Source organism: Delphinus delphis, chromosome 16, assembly GCF_949987515.2.
Source record: "Delphinus delphis chromosome 16, mDelDel1.2, whole genome shotgun sequence".
Taxonomy (NCBI): Eukaryota; Metazoa; Chordata; class Mammalia; order Artiodactyla; family Delphinidae; genus Delphinus; species Delphinus delphis.
The window spans coordinates 80,183,018-80,198,987 of NC_082698.1; the positions used below are offsets into that span (position 1 = coordinate 80,183,018).

General features: G+C 43.3%; 1 protein-coding gene across 4 annotated transcripts in view; it reads right to left on the reverse strand.

Annotated features, from left to right (window-relative positions):
* The window catches only part of MAP3K21 (mitogen-activated protein kinase kinase kinase 21), a 54,536-nt gene that overhangs the window by 26,199 nt on the left and 12,367 nt on the right, over positions 1-15,970 (reverse strand). For all 4 annotated transcript variants that reach the window (XM_060035055.1, XM_060035052.1, XM_060035051.1 and 1 more), the window contains exons 2-4: positions 12,342-12,522; positions 6,135-6,283; positions 5,145-5,320 (exon numbers count right to left, since the gene is read on the reverse strand). In XM_060035055.1, the coding sequence (XP_059891038.1) occupies positions 5,145-5,320; positions 6,135-6,283; positions 12,342-12,522 (506 nt within the window). The remainder of the gene's footprint in view (positions 1-5,144; positions 5,321-6,134; positions 6,284-12,341; positions 12,523-15,970) is intronic.

Consider the following 15,970-nt stretch of genomic DNA (forward strand, 5'->3'; position numbering starts at 1 on the left):
CTTAAAATTCTGTGATTTCAAGTCTTATCCTTCCTCCAAGTCCTCTCCCATTCCCAAATGTTTTTACTTTGGTTATTAAACATCTAATTTTAGAATTCCCGAAAACCATTTGGGGAGGTGTATAAAAACAAAACGAAACAAAAAACAGACTCTTTCCTCTGTCATTTTAAGTCAACGAAATGTATTAAAGTATCTAAAAGACATATGAACAATATCACTGACAGTAATCCTTCAAAGAACTGCAGGATTTAAAAAGTAACGCGCTCAGCCCTTTTCCAGTATGACTATGGCTCAGAGCCCCGTTTCCCAAACGCCTGGGCCGGGGATGGGGAGGGCGGTGCTGTTGGGGGCCTGCCCGGCTTCCAGCAAAGCCACAGCTTCCTCTGCTGTCAGGCTAGCACTGTTAGCGCCTGTGAAGTGGCGCACAGGCTCTGAGCCCCGGGGGGGGCCTCACTCGTGCAAGCCCACACCACCCCGAGGGACAGAGACAGCATTTCTGTGACACTTCACTGTGGGAGGCGCTGGCAGAACGGTCTTGGTCAGCAAGTGGCAGAGCCCCAAGCCCAACGAGACAGCCTGGCTGGAGCCCTCGGTCTGAACCACTTCTCTAGACTGCTGGAGATTCCGGCATTCCGCTAAAGACGGAATATAACGAGGGGGCAGGGCCGGCCATAGGTTTGTAGACGTCCATACAGTCACCCCTGCGGTCTGCCTGAACTCCTGGAGGGCAGGGAGCAGAACAGCTGAAGCAGAGTCCACTGCGCTGTGGACCACCAGCTCAGCTCCAAGTGCTGGCAAGTTGTTGACTCAGAGACCAGATAGATCTTCATCCCTGGAGCATTCAGCCGAGAGGTCCTCCTACTTCTGGTTCTTCTGAAAACAACCTGAAACACAGTTCCTCCCTCCAAGGTCCTTCCAGCACCGAGGACAGCCCTGCGCTCCCCGCCCCTTTCTGTGTTCACTTCTCTTCTCTGTAGGCTCAGATGTGCAGGCTCCTCTCCCGCCTTCCTGGCCGTCCACCTGGGGAAGCTCTTTAAAACATGGTGCCTATAATCAAACGTGATGCTCAGGATAAGATCTGAAGAGACTCAAACGGGACTGACTATTTTTTATTATATGAACTCTATGTACTTATCAGTGGGGTCAGGGTCTAAGGTTGCATTTGCCAGTTTTGAATTTTTAAACCCACAAAATACTGAAAAATCTAAGGAAGAGAGTGAATTACCTATAAGTCTGCTATTTGAAAAATATGGCTTACCAAAAAAAAAAAAAAAGAAAGAAAAAAAGGATTTTAGCAGCTCACAGATTTCTCCCTAACCTTTATTTTTAATTTTAACTTAGTTAAAATTATGAAATATTTAAAATATACTACGATTAGAGAGAATAGCAAATACCCATGCACTTACTATCAACACCTAATAGATGCGAAATTTTTACCATATCTGTTTCAGGTCTGTTAAAGTCCTAGGCGCATCACATCTAATCCCATCCCCTCCCTCTTCAGATCTGCTGTCCTTAAGTTGGTCTGTATCCTTCCCCTGTCTATACTTTCAGTCTTTTTGTACACTTGAATAATATTATTGGTTTTTTTTAAAGTACTTGATCCATCACTACCATTTTCTTTTTGTTTTTAATTAATTAACTTATTTATTTATTTAGGCTGCGTTGGGTCTTCGTTGCTGCGCGTGGGCCTTCTCTAGTTGCGGCGAGCGGGGGCTACTCTTCGTCGTGGTGCGCGGGCTTCTCATCGCGGTGGCTTCTCTTGTTGCAGAGCATGGGCTCTAGGTGCGTGGGCTTCAGCAATTGTGGCTCGCGGGATGTCATGGAGCACAGGCCTAGTTGCTCTGCGGCATATGGGATCTTCCCGGACTAGGGCTCGAACCCGTGTCCCCTAGGTTGGCAGGCGGATTCTTTTTTTTTGCGGTACGCGGGCCTCTCACTGCTGCGGCCTCTCCCGTTGTGGAGCACAGGCTCCGGACGCGCAGGCTCAGCGGCCATGGCTCACGGGCCCAGCCGCTCCGCGGCATGAGGGATCTTCCCGGACCGGGGCACGAACCCGTGTCGCCTGCATTGGCAGGCGGACTCTCAACCACTGCGCCACCAGGGAAGTCCCTGAATAGTATTGTTTTATGTGGTTTTATAAATTTACATAATGTGATTATCCTTCTGCAACTGCTTTTTCTGCCCAGTATTATGCCTGAGACTTACTCATGTTGAAACATACAGCTGGAGTTTACTTATCTTAAGTACTGTACAGATTTCCACTATATGAATATACAGTCGTTTAGGCACCTATTCCCCTATTAATGGATATTGGGGTTGTTTCCAGTTTTTCACTATTACAAACAATACTTCAGAGTGAATGACCTTAACCTCCTTGTGCATAACGTGTGGGAGTTTCTCAAGATTATATAACCAGAAGTTAAACAGCTGAGTCGTCTGCCTCTTTCATAGCATAAGATTCAAAGAAGGACTCATGGCATTTATCCAATTTTAAATTCCCTTTTCACTTAAAAATGTTCACTTAAAAATATGACAATAAAATAATAATTGCTAATATCTCTTACCTATTAAAATACATATTAGGAACATGTTAAGAAACTTTACTTACGTATTTATTGTATTTACTGAATGTCTACCATGGGCCAAGTACTTTGTTCAGTGCTGTGGATGAACACGACCAAGAATGAAACAGTATAGTTCCTGAACTTAACCAGCAGAAAAGGCAGACCAAGGACACATAAAGACGCAGATAATAATAAAGTATGACTCAGTGTGGGCATGATAAGGGAGGCGCAGGACACTGTGACACACTTTACGTGGTACGAGAGGATAAGGGAAGGGAGCTCTGGGAGCCTGAGAATGAAGAAGCAGCACCTGTGAGGAGGGGATAAAAGCCAGGGTGGGGTCGGAGGAAAGAATATACATGAAGGCTGGAGGTCAGGAGCGTGGCGTTAAGGGAACTTGAAGGAATTCAGTCTGGCTGGAGAAAAAGTGAGGTTCAACACGGAAGGACAAGGAAGTTAATGAGGAAAAGGGATTGGCCACTGAAGTGAGGTGGGCCTGATTTGCGTTTTAGAAGGCTCACTGGTGGCGGCGAGGGGCTCAGTTAGGGGAGCAAGGCTGGATGCGAGGCACCCGGGTAGGATGCTGCTGCAGTACTGCAGGTGATGAGTGGGGACAACAGGGGTGAGGGAGTGAATTACCACTGAAGGTCTCTGTCACAGAGAAGACCACATCTTCAAGACCTTTGAGACTGGGTACCTAAGAGAACGGTAATCTCATTACTACACAAAGGAAGCAGACGGAGGGAAGGCAGAGGTTGGTTGGAAAGTGTTGCCAGTACATCAAGCCCCCTTTTAAAACCCGTCAACAAGATCCAAATCCCGAGCCTGGCCGGCAAGGACCACGCAAGGATACACAGGCTGCCACGTCCATCTGCGTATCCCAGCGCTCTAACACGCTTCCCAGCACACAGCAGACATTTAATACGTTTGCTGGAAGGAAATTCTACTGCTGGAACTCAGAAAAATGTCCCCAAAGACAAGCTCTTAAACTGTATTTTTTTTCCAGTGAACAATTTGCCCTTTGGGGAATACCTATGACATACATTGTATTCGTTCCCAATTCAGCCTGATAACAGAAGCAAGTTGCTCACGGATAGAATCTGGGCATATGATATCTTGGCTTCACGCACAGAAGTATAGACACTAGCTCAAGAAATGTTTATACATATGTATTCAAACCACATCTCTTCATGCCCTCTTTTGCCCTTTCCTCTGCCCTTAGGTTGGCTATAGGCCTTCAGTATTACTGTCAATGTGAGAGTCTAGTGACATAAAGGAGAGCCATACTACATAAGTCAAGGTAATTTAACATGGGAGAAGGACTCAGCTATGTCATAATCCCATGTTTCCATGACGTACACTGGAATAAGCAAATGGACTCTTTATTTAGCAAAGCATTACTGCCTACTGAAAAAGAATTCTATTTTAGAATCACAAATATATGAGGTATAAAAGTTCCTTTCTGGACAATTACATGGCTTTGTAAAGGTTATCAATAACCTGCAATGTTGTATTTTAGCCCAGACATTTGTTGCCAAGTACAAGAAGTTAACCTACTGAACAATTATACACCTCAGACAACCGGAATAAACCTTGAGTCATCAGAATGCTCAAGTACTACAAAACTATCTCCTAAGAAGTAAATACTGCCTAATACTTACTATGCGTGAAGCGTAGTACCATGCCCTGACCTTGGGGGCTTCAGTGACTGCTGACAGTCAGCTGTCACCAGGAGCTCACTGTACAACTACCTGCCTTCCAATCAGGTGTGCTTCTGCTTCTCCTCCTTCACACTTTGTATGTGGTTAATATATATGTAGCTTCAGCACATTTAACATTCAGGTTTACTGTCTTTCTTCTTCTTAAAATACATAAACCAACCAGAGCTTCACTCATCATATTAAGAAATTCAAAAATTACACAATTTCCCAGCTTCTCCAACAAAGCAACGCCTTGGAGATAAAGGGGTGGGGGGAAAGGAGGAGGGACTGGTATAAAAGAAGCTTTAAAAGACCTAACTGAAAACATGAAGCCCTCATTTAAATCCTGATTGGCACCAACCAACTGGAAGAAGACATCTTTGAGGCAAACTGTGACATTTGGGTATGGAGTATCACACGGTATCCAGGAATTACTTATTTTTTTAAGATAATAATGGCAAGAAAGATATTTTAAAAATTCCTACCAGTGAGAGATGCATACTGAAGCATTTAAAGGTAAAATGACGAGAGTCTAGGTTTTAAGTTAAAATACTGCAGTTAAAAAAAATGATAATGGGAAAAAGAAATGAACAAAGTGACAAAATACTGACAATTATTGAAGCTGGTTAATGTATACTAAGTGTTTAGTATGCCACTCTCTCTCCTTTTTAAAAAATTTTTTTACGTTTGAAAATTCCTCTATTGTTTTCCAATTATATGTTTTGAGTACAGTTCTGTTTCGTTTTGTTTTGCCTGGAAGGAAAGAATCAACAAGTCCGAAAATATTTTAACATAATGCTGACAGTGGTTCTTGACTCAGGTTTTCCACAATCTCCGTAAGCGTGAGCACATTATGCAATTAATATATATCACTCACCTTTTCCTTTGTTCTCAACTCATCAAACATCTGTTGAATTTCCAGCTTCCAGTCATCTTGCATGGAATGAAAAGATTCTTGAGGCATTTCAGTCATAACTGCCTTTTCAATTGCAGTCAATTGTTCAAGAATTAAGGCAAATGATGGACGAATATGAGGGTCCTGTTGCCAGCATTCTAAAATAAACAAGAACCACAGTAAGTCCATTTCTCAGCGTAGTTCAGATTATCAGCCCATGTTGACTGTGTCTGCTGAAGATTTTAAACATCAATTGATAATGATTTTGCAAATTTTATTTTATACAGTGTCTGTGTCGGCAGCCTGTGTAATAATTACTATTAGACGAGGCTCTTGTATTCTGCATTATTTGACATTAGTATGTGGATGTGTGTTTTCTCTGCCTTACCATGTACCATGAACTCTGTCCACCTAAGCTGCCCTGGCCACATGACTTACAGATACAGAGTTCTATAACTCAACCCAAGAAAACCAAAGTCTCTAAAATGGTACAGTCACAAGAGAGGTTCTAAGAAATAGTCTAATAAGTAAGGTAACTTGCTGCTTACAAAAAGAGTTACTTAACAATTTTTAAAAAATAAGATCAAAATAGATAAGGTCATGGCAAAACCATGCCAGTTAAGACTGTAAACCATTTCTGATCATTAGGTAGAATTAAAAATAGCACATATGGAGCCAATTCAATATTGTCTTTGAACTCTGCTAGTGTATTTGATGAAAAGTTTATTACCATTCAACTGAATTTTGTATAAATGAGTCACTAGATTGTTTTTAAGTTACTTAGTTCATCAAAACTTTACCTGACATCTTAGATCAAAGACATGGCTTCTAATTCTTAAAATAGTATAATCTAAGATCAACTGAAAATTAGAATCACAGAAGATACCTTTTTGGTTAAAAAAATATACAGATATTCTAATGAGCAATTCCCCTCACCCCCATAGACACACAAAAACAGAGATGCCCAAATACCTTTCATGAGCTTGGCAAACGGCTCAGGGCAGGTGGAAGGAATGGGCAAAGTGAGCTTATTGACTGCCACCCCGTAGGCCACAGCAAGACCGTCAATGCCACGATAGGGGACCTCTCCCGTGAGCAGTTCCCACAGCACCACTCCATAGCTGGAAAGCAGAGTTTTCATAGAGTTAAACGGGGTCTTTTCCTCATGACACGGTTGGCGGGAGAAACGTATCAGAGCCTTCATCCAGCCCCTAACGAGAACCTTCTCTTCCAACAAAGCCCATATGGACCCTTATCCCAACACGAGGGGCGGGTTCTTCCAGTTAACATTCCAGACACATGCAAATACACTCCTTCCCGAAATCGGTTATGCCTTCATTACAGGAAATGAAACTACTCAACGGATAGGAAAGCTTAGGAGCAGTACACGGTTGAATTAAACAGGGTCCAGAAGCAGGACACACTTGAAGAGCAATGTGGTTGTTCCGATGTTTGTCCTTCTGTCTCAATTTTTCCACACCTATTGAGGATCTTCAGGACACTGAAGATTCCAGCCCCATATGACTCACCACAGGACTGAAATCGAATCATGCTACTTTTTTTTTTTTTTAAGATTTTTTTGATGTGGACCATTTTTAAAGTCTTTATTGAGTTTGTTACAGTATTGCTTCTGTTTTATGTTTTGGTTTTTTGGCCTCGAGGCATGTGGGAATCTTAGCTCCACAACCAGGGATCGAACCCGCACCTCCTGCATTGGAAGGCCGAGTCTTAACCACTGGACCGCCAGGGAAGTCCCATGCTAACTGTTTTAAAATAGGTTTTTGAAATTGTTTCTTTCTGCCCCTCCCTTTCTATTTAGGAGATGTGTTACTAATGTTTCTACCTAATGCCTAATAGTAACGGACAAAGAAATCCTGTGGGTTTTCCTGAGCCTGCTGGGAGGACATAACAGGTCTTCTTTGAAATGGAGGAAGGTGAAGTGAAAGGAGAATAAACAAAGAACAACTGCAGCTGCCATGCTCTCCAAAGCATCAGCAGATGCGATGCAGGTTCACTGCTGCTTCAGTTTAAGGGCAAATGCGATCACACACAAGAACGAGAAAACACACAGTACAAAAGGATCTCTAAGTGAACTTTTAAAACGAAGCTAGAAGACCAAATTTCAGTATACGCCTATACTAGACAGTTTCAGACACCCCAGTTCAAGGCAATACAGAGGAGCACAGAAAAAAGCCTTGTACATCATATACGTTTATTCTCTTCTACAAAACCAGTCAGAACCTTGGCTTTCCTTTATCTTCTTCAAAACACAAAGTGCACTCCAATTATCTTTTGACATAAAACATCGGTCACTCCTGACACTCACTTGACTTTAAATTAAAACACATAAGCGTATAAGGAACAGTTATATTTGCTTTATTTTTAAGTTCTGTTAACATAACTAGTATGGTCCTTTTTACTTTTCTGATCTTTTAAAACTTCATTCGCTTTAAGTTAAAAAAAGAGCTTGAAATTTAAAGAAGTAACTTAATTCTCATTTCATATGCCTAAGGAAAGGCAAAACAGCTCAGAATAACCCCAAAAAACCCCACATCATTTAAATTTGCTTTGGAACTGATTTCTGAGTCTCATTTGATTATCTCCCGATCTTAAGAGATGTGGGGATTCACAGCATCACAGATACAATAAGCCCTCCGTGAAGAAGACCTGGCCTGCAACAGGCGTCTCTGGAGCCCAGGTGGTCACCCTGGCCATCATCACTTCATTTTCAGACCTCTCCACTAGTGCCCAGTGGACTCTGCACTACATACTGAAAACATTCAGAAAAGGAAGGCAGAAACAACAGAACGTGCCCTGAATTCAAAGGGGCCTCAGGGATCCTCCCACTGATGTTCCACGGCCCTAAAAGCAGGGGCGCTTCCATCCTGAGGTCCCTGAGCCCAGGGCTCCCTCTCCAGCAGGGGGCGCAGCAGGGCATCACTGAAAGACAACTGGACCTAGAAGCGGCACACCTGAGGCTGAGCTGTGGGACCACTACTACCTGTTGCCTATGTCTCCACTCACACGGCCCTGAAGCCGATCTTGAATCATTGATAAAGTATCAGCGACATTTCCTCTGCCATCTCAAAAGCACTGTTTTATGTTTTGTTAAAAAAGGAATACATAATGCAGAACCTGTAAATTATATAATGCTGTAACTATTAGCAATTAAGGTGCAACCAGGATTTTTCAAAGGCTGTCTGCTTAGTATCTTGAAAATTATCTATGGTATGGTGCATTAGCGAGACACATTCTTTTTTTTTTTTTTTTTTTTTTTTTTTTTGCGGTATGCGGGCCTCTCACTTTTGTGGCCTCTCCCGTTGCGGAGCGTAGGCTCCGGACGCGCAGGCTCAATGGCCATGGCTCACGGGCCCAGCCGCTCCGCAACATGTGGGATCTTCCCAGACCGGGGAACGAACCCGTGTCCCCTGCATCGGCAGGCGGACTCTCAACCACTGCGCCACCAGGGAAGCCCGCGAGACACATTCTTAATTTCAAGAGTAAGTAAACTGAACTCATAGATCAATCAACAAAACTCATCTCAGTGCAGGGGACCAAAAATTATTAGAATAACTGAAAACTGAATAACTTCAAAGAAACCTCCTTGCTATTCTCCTTAGCAAATAACAAAATTAAAACCAACAATAACAACATAACTTTGCCTCTTGGAAGTTTCAGAGAATGAATAATTCAGGATAGGTCATTTTTCCAGAGAGAGGTATTCTGGTAAAAAACAATGTGAAAAAAAAGGGAGCTATTCTGATGGGACAATTTTTAAAGTGTAATGCATATTTTTCTGCTCTCTGAAACTGGGTGGGATATAGTATAAAAAGCCCTCTCCTGGGGACTTCCCTGGTGGCGCAGTGGTTAAGAATCCGCCTGCCAATGCAGGGCACATGGGTTCGAGCCCTGGTCCGGGAAGATCCCACATGCCACAGAGCAACTAAGCCCGCGTGCCCCAGCTACTGAGCCTGAGCTTGAGAGCCCATGAGCCATAACTACTGAAGCCCATATGCCTAGAGCCCGTGCTCCCCAACAAGAGAAGCCACCGCAATGAGAAGCCCACGCACCACAACGAAGAGTAGCCCCCACTTGCCGCAACTAGAGAGAGCCTGTGTGCAGCAACGAAGACCCAACGCAGCCAAAAATAAATAAATAAATTTATTTAAAAAAAAAAAAAGCCCTCTTCTGAGCATACAAGTAGCCTAATGATTAAGGGCTGTGGTAGCAGGAACATGGCTCTTAGGCCAGGGACCAGAGTCTGCTACTCACTCACTAGTTTTACAACCCTGAGGAAATTTCTAAACCTCTCAGTGCCTTGGGTATGTACTCTGTGAAACTGGGGTGATCACAGAAGACATTGCAAAAGTTCAATGATAGCATCTGTCAAAGTTACCTCGTAGGGTAGTAATGGGTAAGGAGGAAGTGGGGCGAGAGAGGATGATCACTAAATACACCAGTATATATAGCAGCCCCCAGCACCACAGACCAGAGCCATGCTTCTTGAATGCAATTATTTCTACGGGAATATTATGAAGGAGGTTCTAAAGCAAAGGTCTGTGCAGTTCAGAGGGACAGCCTTCCCTGCCTTCTGCATCCTGACACCTAGGACTCTGCTGGGCTTTAATATATCCATGCGTTCTGCAGATGTGTGTGGACGTTGGCTCCACAACCAGGTGGTTCTGGAAGCCAGCAGATTCCAGTCCTTTTCATAGCGTTTCGTGCTTTCGTTTGCTCCTAGCGCCCACTCTGTTCTCAGCGGCCTTTTTTTTTTTTACCAGCTTGGCACCCCTCTCCCCTCTTCTGCTTAGATGCTTCTACTGAAAATCAGATAACGGAGCTCATATAACTGAGAAATAGAAATGAACAGATTTTGAGGGAAGGCCTCTCTCCGTGAGTGTCTGGACTTCAAGACCCATATTCTGGCTGATCTTAGAAATCTGTTTTTTCTTACTTTTGATTCTATGTTTACAGTAGGTGAGGTCGCTCTAAAGCATTTATATAGATTGTACAGCGTTCGTATAGCTTATAGTTACAGAGTTTATTTTAAAAGGCACACACAGTAAAATGGTTACAGTCTTAATTATTCCAAATGTAAAACTGATTTATATTTTATTAGTTTTCAGAGTCTTGAAGTATAATTTCTTAAAATAATCACCTATTTCACTGAAGTATTTTGGCATTACATGGTCAGAAAATTATTGTGATTAAGTCAAGGAAAACACATGTAATATTTTATAAAGACACATGTGGCTCAGTCTCCACCAGCAGAGTGTAAGTCATTAAGTCAGGGGTGAGGCACAAGCTTCTGTGTTTTTCAAAACGGCCCTAAGACACTATAGAACCCCTGGCACAGGTGAACAATTTCTTCACAGTCATAAGCAGAACAATTAAATTAGAAGCCTGTATTTATACGCTGCTGGTGGGAACGAGAACTGGTGGAAAACAGTCTGGCAGTTCCTCAAATGATTAACCATATAATTACCATGCGGCCCAGCAATTTCACTCCCAGGTGGAAACCCAAGAGAAATGAAAACTCATGTCCTCACAAAAACTTCTTCATAAATGTTCAGAGCAGCATTATTCAGAATTAGCCAAAATGTGGAAACAACCCACATGCCATCGACTGATAAACGAATAAGCAAAATGTGGTATTATCCACCCAATGGAATATTATTCTGCAATAAATAAGAATGAAATTCTGATACATTCTATGACATGAACTTTGAAAATACGCTAATTGAAAAGCCAGTTGCAGAGGACCGCATATTATTTGATTCCATTTATAGGAAATGTCCAGAATAAGCAAATCTAAAGATACAAAATGTAGATTAGTGCTTGCCTGGGCTGGGAGGGAAGGAGTGTTGGGGTGATGGCCAAGGGGTACATGGTTTCTTCTTTGGATTATCAAAATGTCCTAAACTGACTGTGCTGATGAAGGTAAAAGCCATGGAACTGTAGAGCTTAAATGGGTGAACTGTATGATGTGTGAACTGTATCTCAATAAAGCCGTTAAAAAAACAGAAAAATCCTGGAATTTTAATACGAGTCACACAGCATTTTATGAGCATTAAATGAAGGCAAGTAAGTTCCTGGTGCATTGTAACTATAAACAGAGTGACTTTTCTCTGTTGTTCTGGTAGGGATGGTGTCTTTACCCCCTAATGAGACACAGCCGAATGGAAAACCCAGCTAACCTGGGATTCCATTTTGGTTCAGCTCTCCATCCTCAAACCAGAAGCTTTAATCTTTAGATAATGCAATCCATAAAATGAAGGAGGTTATCTAAATTTTTTTCTCAAACTCCTTCCATGCTAATATTCTGTCTGTGAGTCATGAGGAATCAAAATTTTTGCTTAAAGTGAAATTTATGTTTATTTACCAATTGGCCTTACGAAACAGCATTACTGTTTACTCAAGTTATAACCAGTTTTAATCAAACCTCAGATTTAACAAGTTTCTCTTATCAAATGGAAGTCACAGGACAATCAAAATCTCAAGTTACCCATTCTGCTGTGATTACAACAATCTTGATCCAAACCACAAAACCTTCTTCAAAAAGGCCCATACAGATCTTCCTCAACTTACAATGGGGTTACGTCTGGATAAATCCTTCGTAAGTTGAAAATATCGTAAGCTGAAAACGCATTTGATGCACCTAAACTACTTGAACCTTAGCCTGGTCTTTCTTAAAAGCGCTCAGAACACTTACATTAGCCTGCAGTTGGGCAAAATCATCTAACACAAAGCCTATTTTATAATAAAGTGTTGAATATCTCATGGAATTGATTGCATACGATACCAAAAGCGAAAAACAGAATGGCTGTCTGGGTCCAAAATGGTTGTAAGTGTATCAGTTGTTTCCCCTCGTGATGGCGGGGCTGACCGGGAGCTGCAGCTCAGTGCCTCCGCCCAGCCTCACGAGAGAGGACTGGACCACGAATCACTAGCCTGGGACAGATCCCAGTGCCAAATCCCAAGCACGGTTCCTAGAGAATGCACATTGCTTTTGTGCCATTGTAACGTCAAAAAAACCTGTTAAGTCAAACCACTGCAGACTGGGGACTATCTGTATGGTTATGCTCAGAATTACTGAATATCTGGGGACTCATGTAAAGGATGTGTAGCAACCAGCTTCTGCAGACACCTGCAAAAACAAAATGTGTGGTGCTTACTCACCTCCAGATGTCGCTTCCCTTGGAGAACAAAGAGGACTTGATGACTTCCGGGGCCATCCAGGCATAGGTGCCTGCTGCGCTCATCCTGGTGGTCCTGTGCCACTCTCTCGCTAACCCAAAATCTGTAATCTTCAACGTCTTATTGCAGACGTCATCATGCTCTATCTTCTCCAGCAGCAATACTGAAGAAGAAAATCAAAGGTGGAATACTTTCATATTTGTATAATCTTTCAGTTACAAGTTTTCTTTGGCTTTTAAAACACAATCTTCACTGCAGTTGGCAGAGTACTGAGAACGAACCTACATTTTACCATTTTATCTTACTTACATCTTGTTTTTCATAACCTTTAGTGGGTCGTTTGTGCCTAAAGTTACAAGTTTAAAAAAAATCCACAGGGCTTCCCTGGTGGCGCGGTGGTTGAGAGTCCGCCTGCCGATGCAGGAGACGTGGGTTCATGCCCCGGTCCGGGAAGATCCCACATGCCGCGGAGCGGCTGGGCCCGTGAGCCACGGCCGCTGAGCCTGCGCGTCTGGAGCCTGTGCTCCGCAACGGGAGAGGCCACAATGGTGAGAGGCCCGCGTACCGCAAAAAAAAAATCCACAGACACAGTACAGCTTTAGCACTCTTTATGAGAAAGTAAATGATTTCTAGGGGCAATAAACATTTACTGAGATATCACAGGTAGAATCAGAAGTCTGTGAAAGTTTACCTGATAGGAAGAAAATATTTACATTGTTTTTCTTCCAAGAAATTAGGTCCTGATCTAAATGCAGTCTTTTCTACTGAATGCTTCCGAGAGTACTGCAAATAGATGGCATATTACCATAAATCATTATTATTGAAGATTATCTTATGTTAAATTGCAAATTGCTTATAGATATGTTAACTCATGAAGGTATTTTATGAGATATGATTGCTTTACCAAAGATTGAAATGCAGCAAAAAGTTAAAACTTCAGAGAAACATTATCCAGTTGCTGGTTTCCCCAGCTCCCAGCCTCCTGACAAAATACAGAACGCCCAAGAGCAGCTTTCAGGAACCGAGCTGATGCCGGGACTGCCCTGAGCTCTCTGTGCAGCAGGAGCTAAAACAACGGAGCTTCCCATCACTGCCCACCTGCACCCGCCTGCCCCGCCCTTCCCGGGGCCTTGGGTTCCTCTCTCCACTGGTTGACTTCTCTGCCTATAACGAAGCAGAAATGTCTCCCCGGTTTTCCATGAGGCTCTAATGCAGCTCCACATCCACGCTACTCCTTCCCATTTGCTACAGAAGGAGTGGTTTAAACCTACTGTTTTTTTCTAACTTATCTCCTCACTCCTTCCTTAAAATCCAGCCTTCCAACCTGCAGCGCAGTTGTTCTAGCTCAACCGAATGCCCCGCAGATGGCCCGTCTCCACTTCCCTGCCACCATGTGACTTCTGGCTTCACTGTCCCAAACCTGAATTCCAATCGTTCTCACTGGACTGGGTGCTGTCCCTCTCTCCTCTCTCGCCCACATGCCACCCCGAGCAGATTCATCTTCCTATAGTGTCGTGGCATCCTTTTATTTTTTCAAACCTCTCATGAATAAACTACCGATACATGTCACAACAGGGATGAATCTGAAAACCATTCCGCTAAGAGAAAGAAGCCACACATGAAAGGTTATGTACTATGATCCCGTATGACATCCTGGAAGAGGGACAGAAATCAGACCAGCGGTTTCTGGAGGCTGAGGGGGAAGGTCTGACGGCAGCGCTACACGGGAGAGTTTTTCCGGGTGATGCGAATTCTCTCTTGGTGGTGGTGGTTACAGGGTTATATGCACTTGTCAAAGCTCATCAAACGGAACGCCCTGGGGGGGGTGACTTTTTATATAAATTATACCTCAATAAATCTGCATTAAAAAAAAAGTTCCATGGTTCCCCATAACTCAGGGAGAAGGTTCACACACTCCAAAACCTAGGGCAATCACAGCCCCTAGATTCGCACAGCAACCTACACTTCAAACTACGCCCCGTGCCTCTACGGACGAGCTTGCTCTGCTCAAGGCAGGCCGGCTGCTCATCCAGCCCAAACGATACCTGCTCAGCGACACCTTCCAAATACCCCCAAGCGGGGAACCATCACCTCCTCCACCCTCCCGTGAGCTCTGTGTTTCTGTGACAGTTCTACGAGGCACCAGGTACCAGACTGTGTGCTTTCATCAGACTCCTCCACTGCTGTTAGCTCTGAGACAGTGAGTATGTTAAGTGTGAAACAGGGGGCGTACAAGTGAGGGAGAGACAGTGTGTGTGTGTAGGCGGTGAGATGGCAGGGAGAGGAAGACAATGGTGAGAGAGGCGTGCAATTCACGCTCACCCACGCGCACCCACTCTGTGTCGCGTCTGATTCAGCGCAGGTGCTTAGTGTTTGCAGGTGAAATTAACAAAAGGGGCCCATTCTTATGTTTGTCCTTTGCCCATGCCACTTCCTACGTAATAGAAGTAAGAACCAAGTCCTAAGAGTCACCAGCCATCGTCAGTATCCACTATATTCCTTGTACTTCACAAGTGCTATTTCATTCAAGCCTCACAAAAATCCCAAGAGACAGGTCTTCATTATCAGAGGATAGATAATTTGTACTGAAAAAAATTCAGCAACACTGAATCCAATTGAACAGTAATCCAAACTTCAGTTAACAGAATATATGTCTATGGGGCGGGGGAGAGTTGTTATTCGGGTTTCACCTTGAAAAATAACATAAAAATCAGTTTATTTAACAACATTTTTGTCATCGTTGCAACTATGCACTAACTCTTAGAAGGACAAAAACGAACAAGTGTGGGAGGTTTCTTAGACTAAATTATCCAGACAAAATTGGAGACTAGCATAAGACACTTCATGTTTGATCTGTGGAATGTGACCTTAAGGGGGACCACTTGCCCAAATGTTATAGGAATAATGAGCGCTGACTGAGCACATTCTGTCTGTCAGGTACACTTACAGGTATTTTAATCAGATAATCCCCACCACAGTGCTATAGGTGGATATTATGAATCATCTGTACTTGACAGATGAGGAAACTGAGACACAGAGATGTTGAGTAATCCATCCAAGGTCACGCAGCTGAGGCGCAGTGCCACTCAAGCAGTCTGACCCCTGGGTCCGTGGTCCTAACTACTGCCTGCACTGCTCAGGTGACAGTTTTATCAATTTTTCACAAGCGATTTCTTTATCCTTTGGAAAGCTCTCTGTATGCAGCTGCCCATGCTCTTCCTTTCTGATTTCCTGCCACTGGATACTTATCATCTGATCTAAGTGGAGGCGCTGTGGCACAGTGATGGAAGCACGCACTCCAGGGCCAGACTGCTCGGTTTGGACTCTGTGCTTCTGCTTCCTTGCCTGTCATGGGAATTATGACAGGACATACATCATAACGTTATAGAGAGGAGGAAATGAATACATGTAAAGTGCTCAGAACAAGGTCTGAGACGCAGTAAGCATTTTGTGAGGATGACGCATACGTATACCTACACACACCCTTTATTGATGGGTTTGAAAGTGTGTTTAGCAAACCTTCAAAATCACTTTCACGGATGTCAGGAAATCCTATCACTTTGCAAGGCCTGAAATTTCACTTTGCAATAGATTCACATTCGTATCATCAA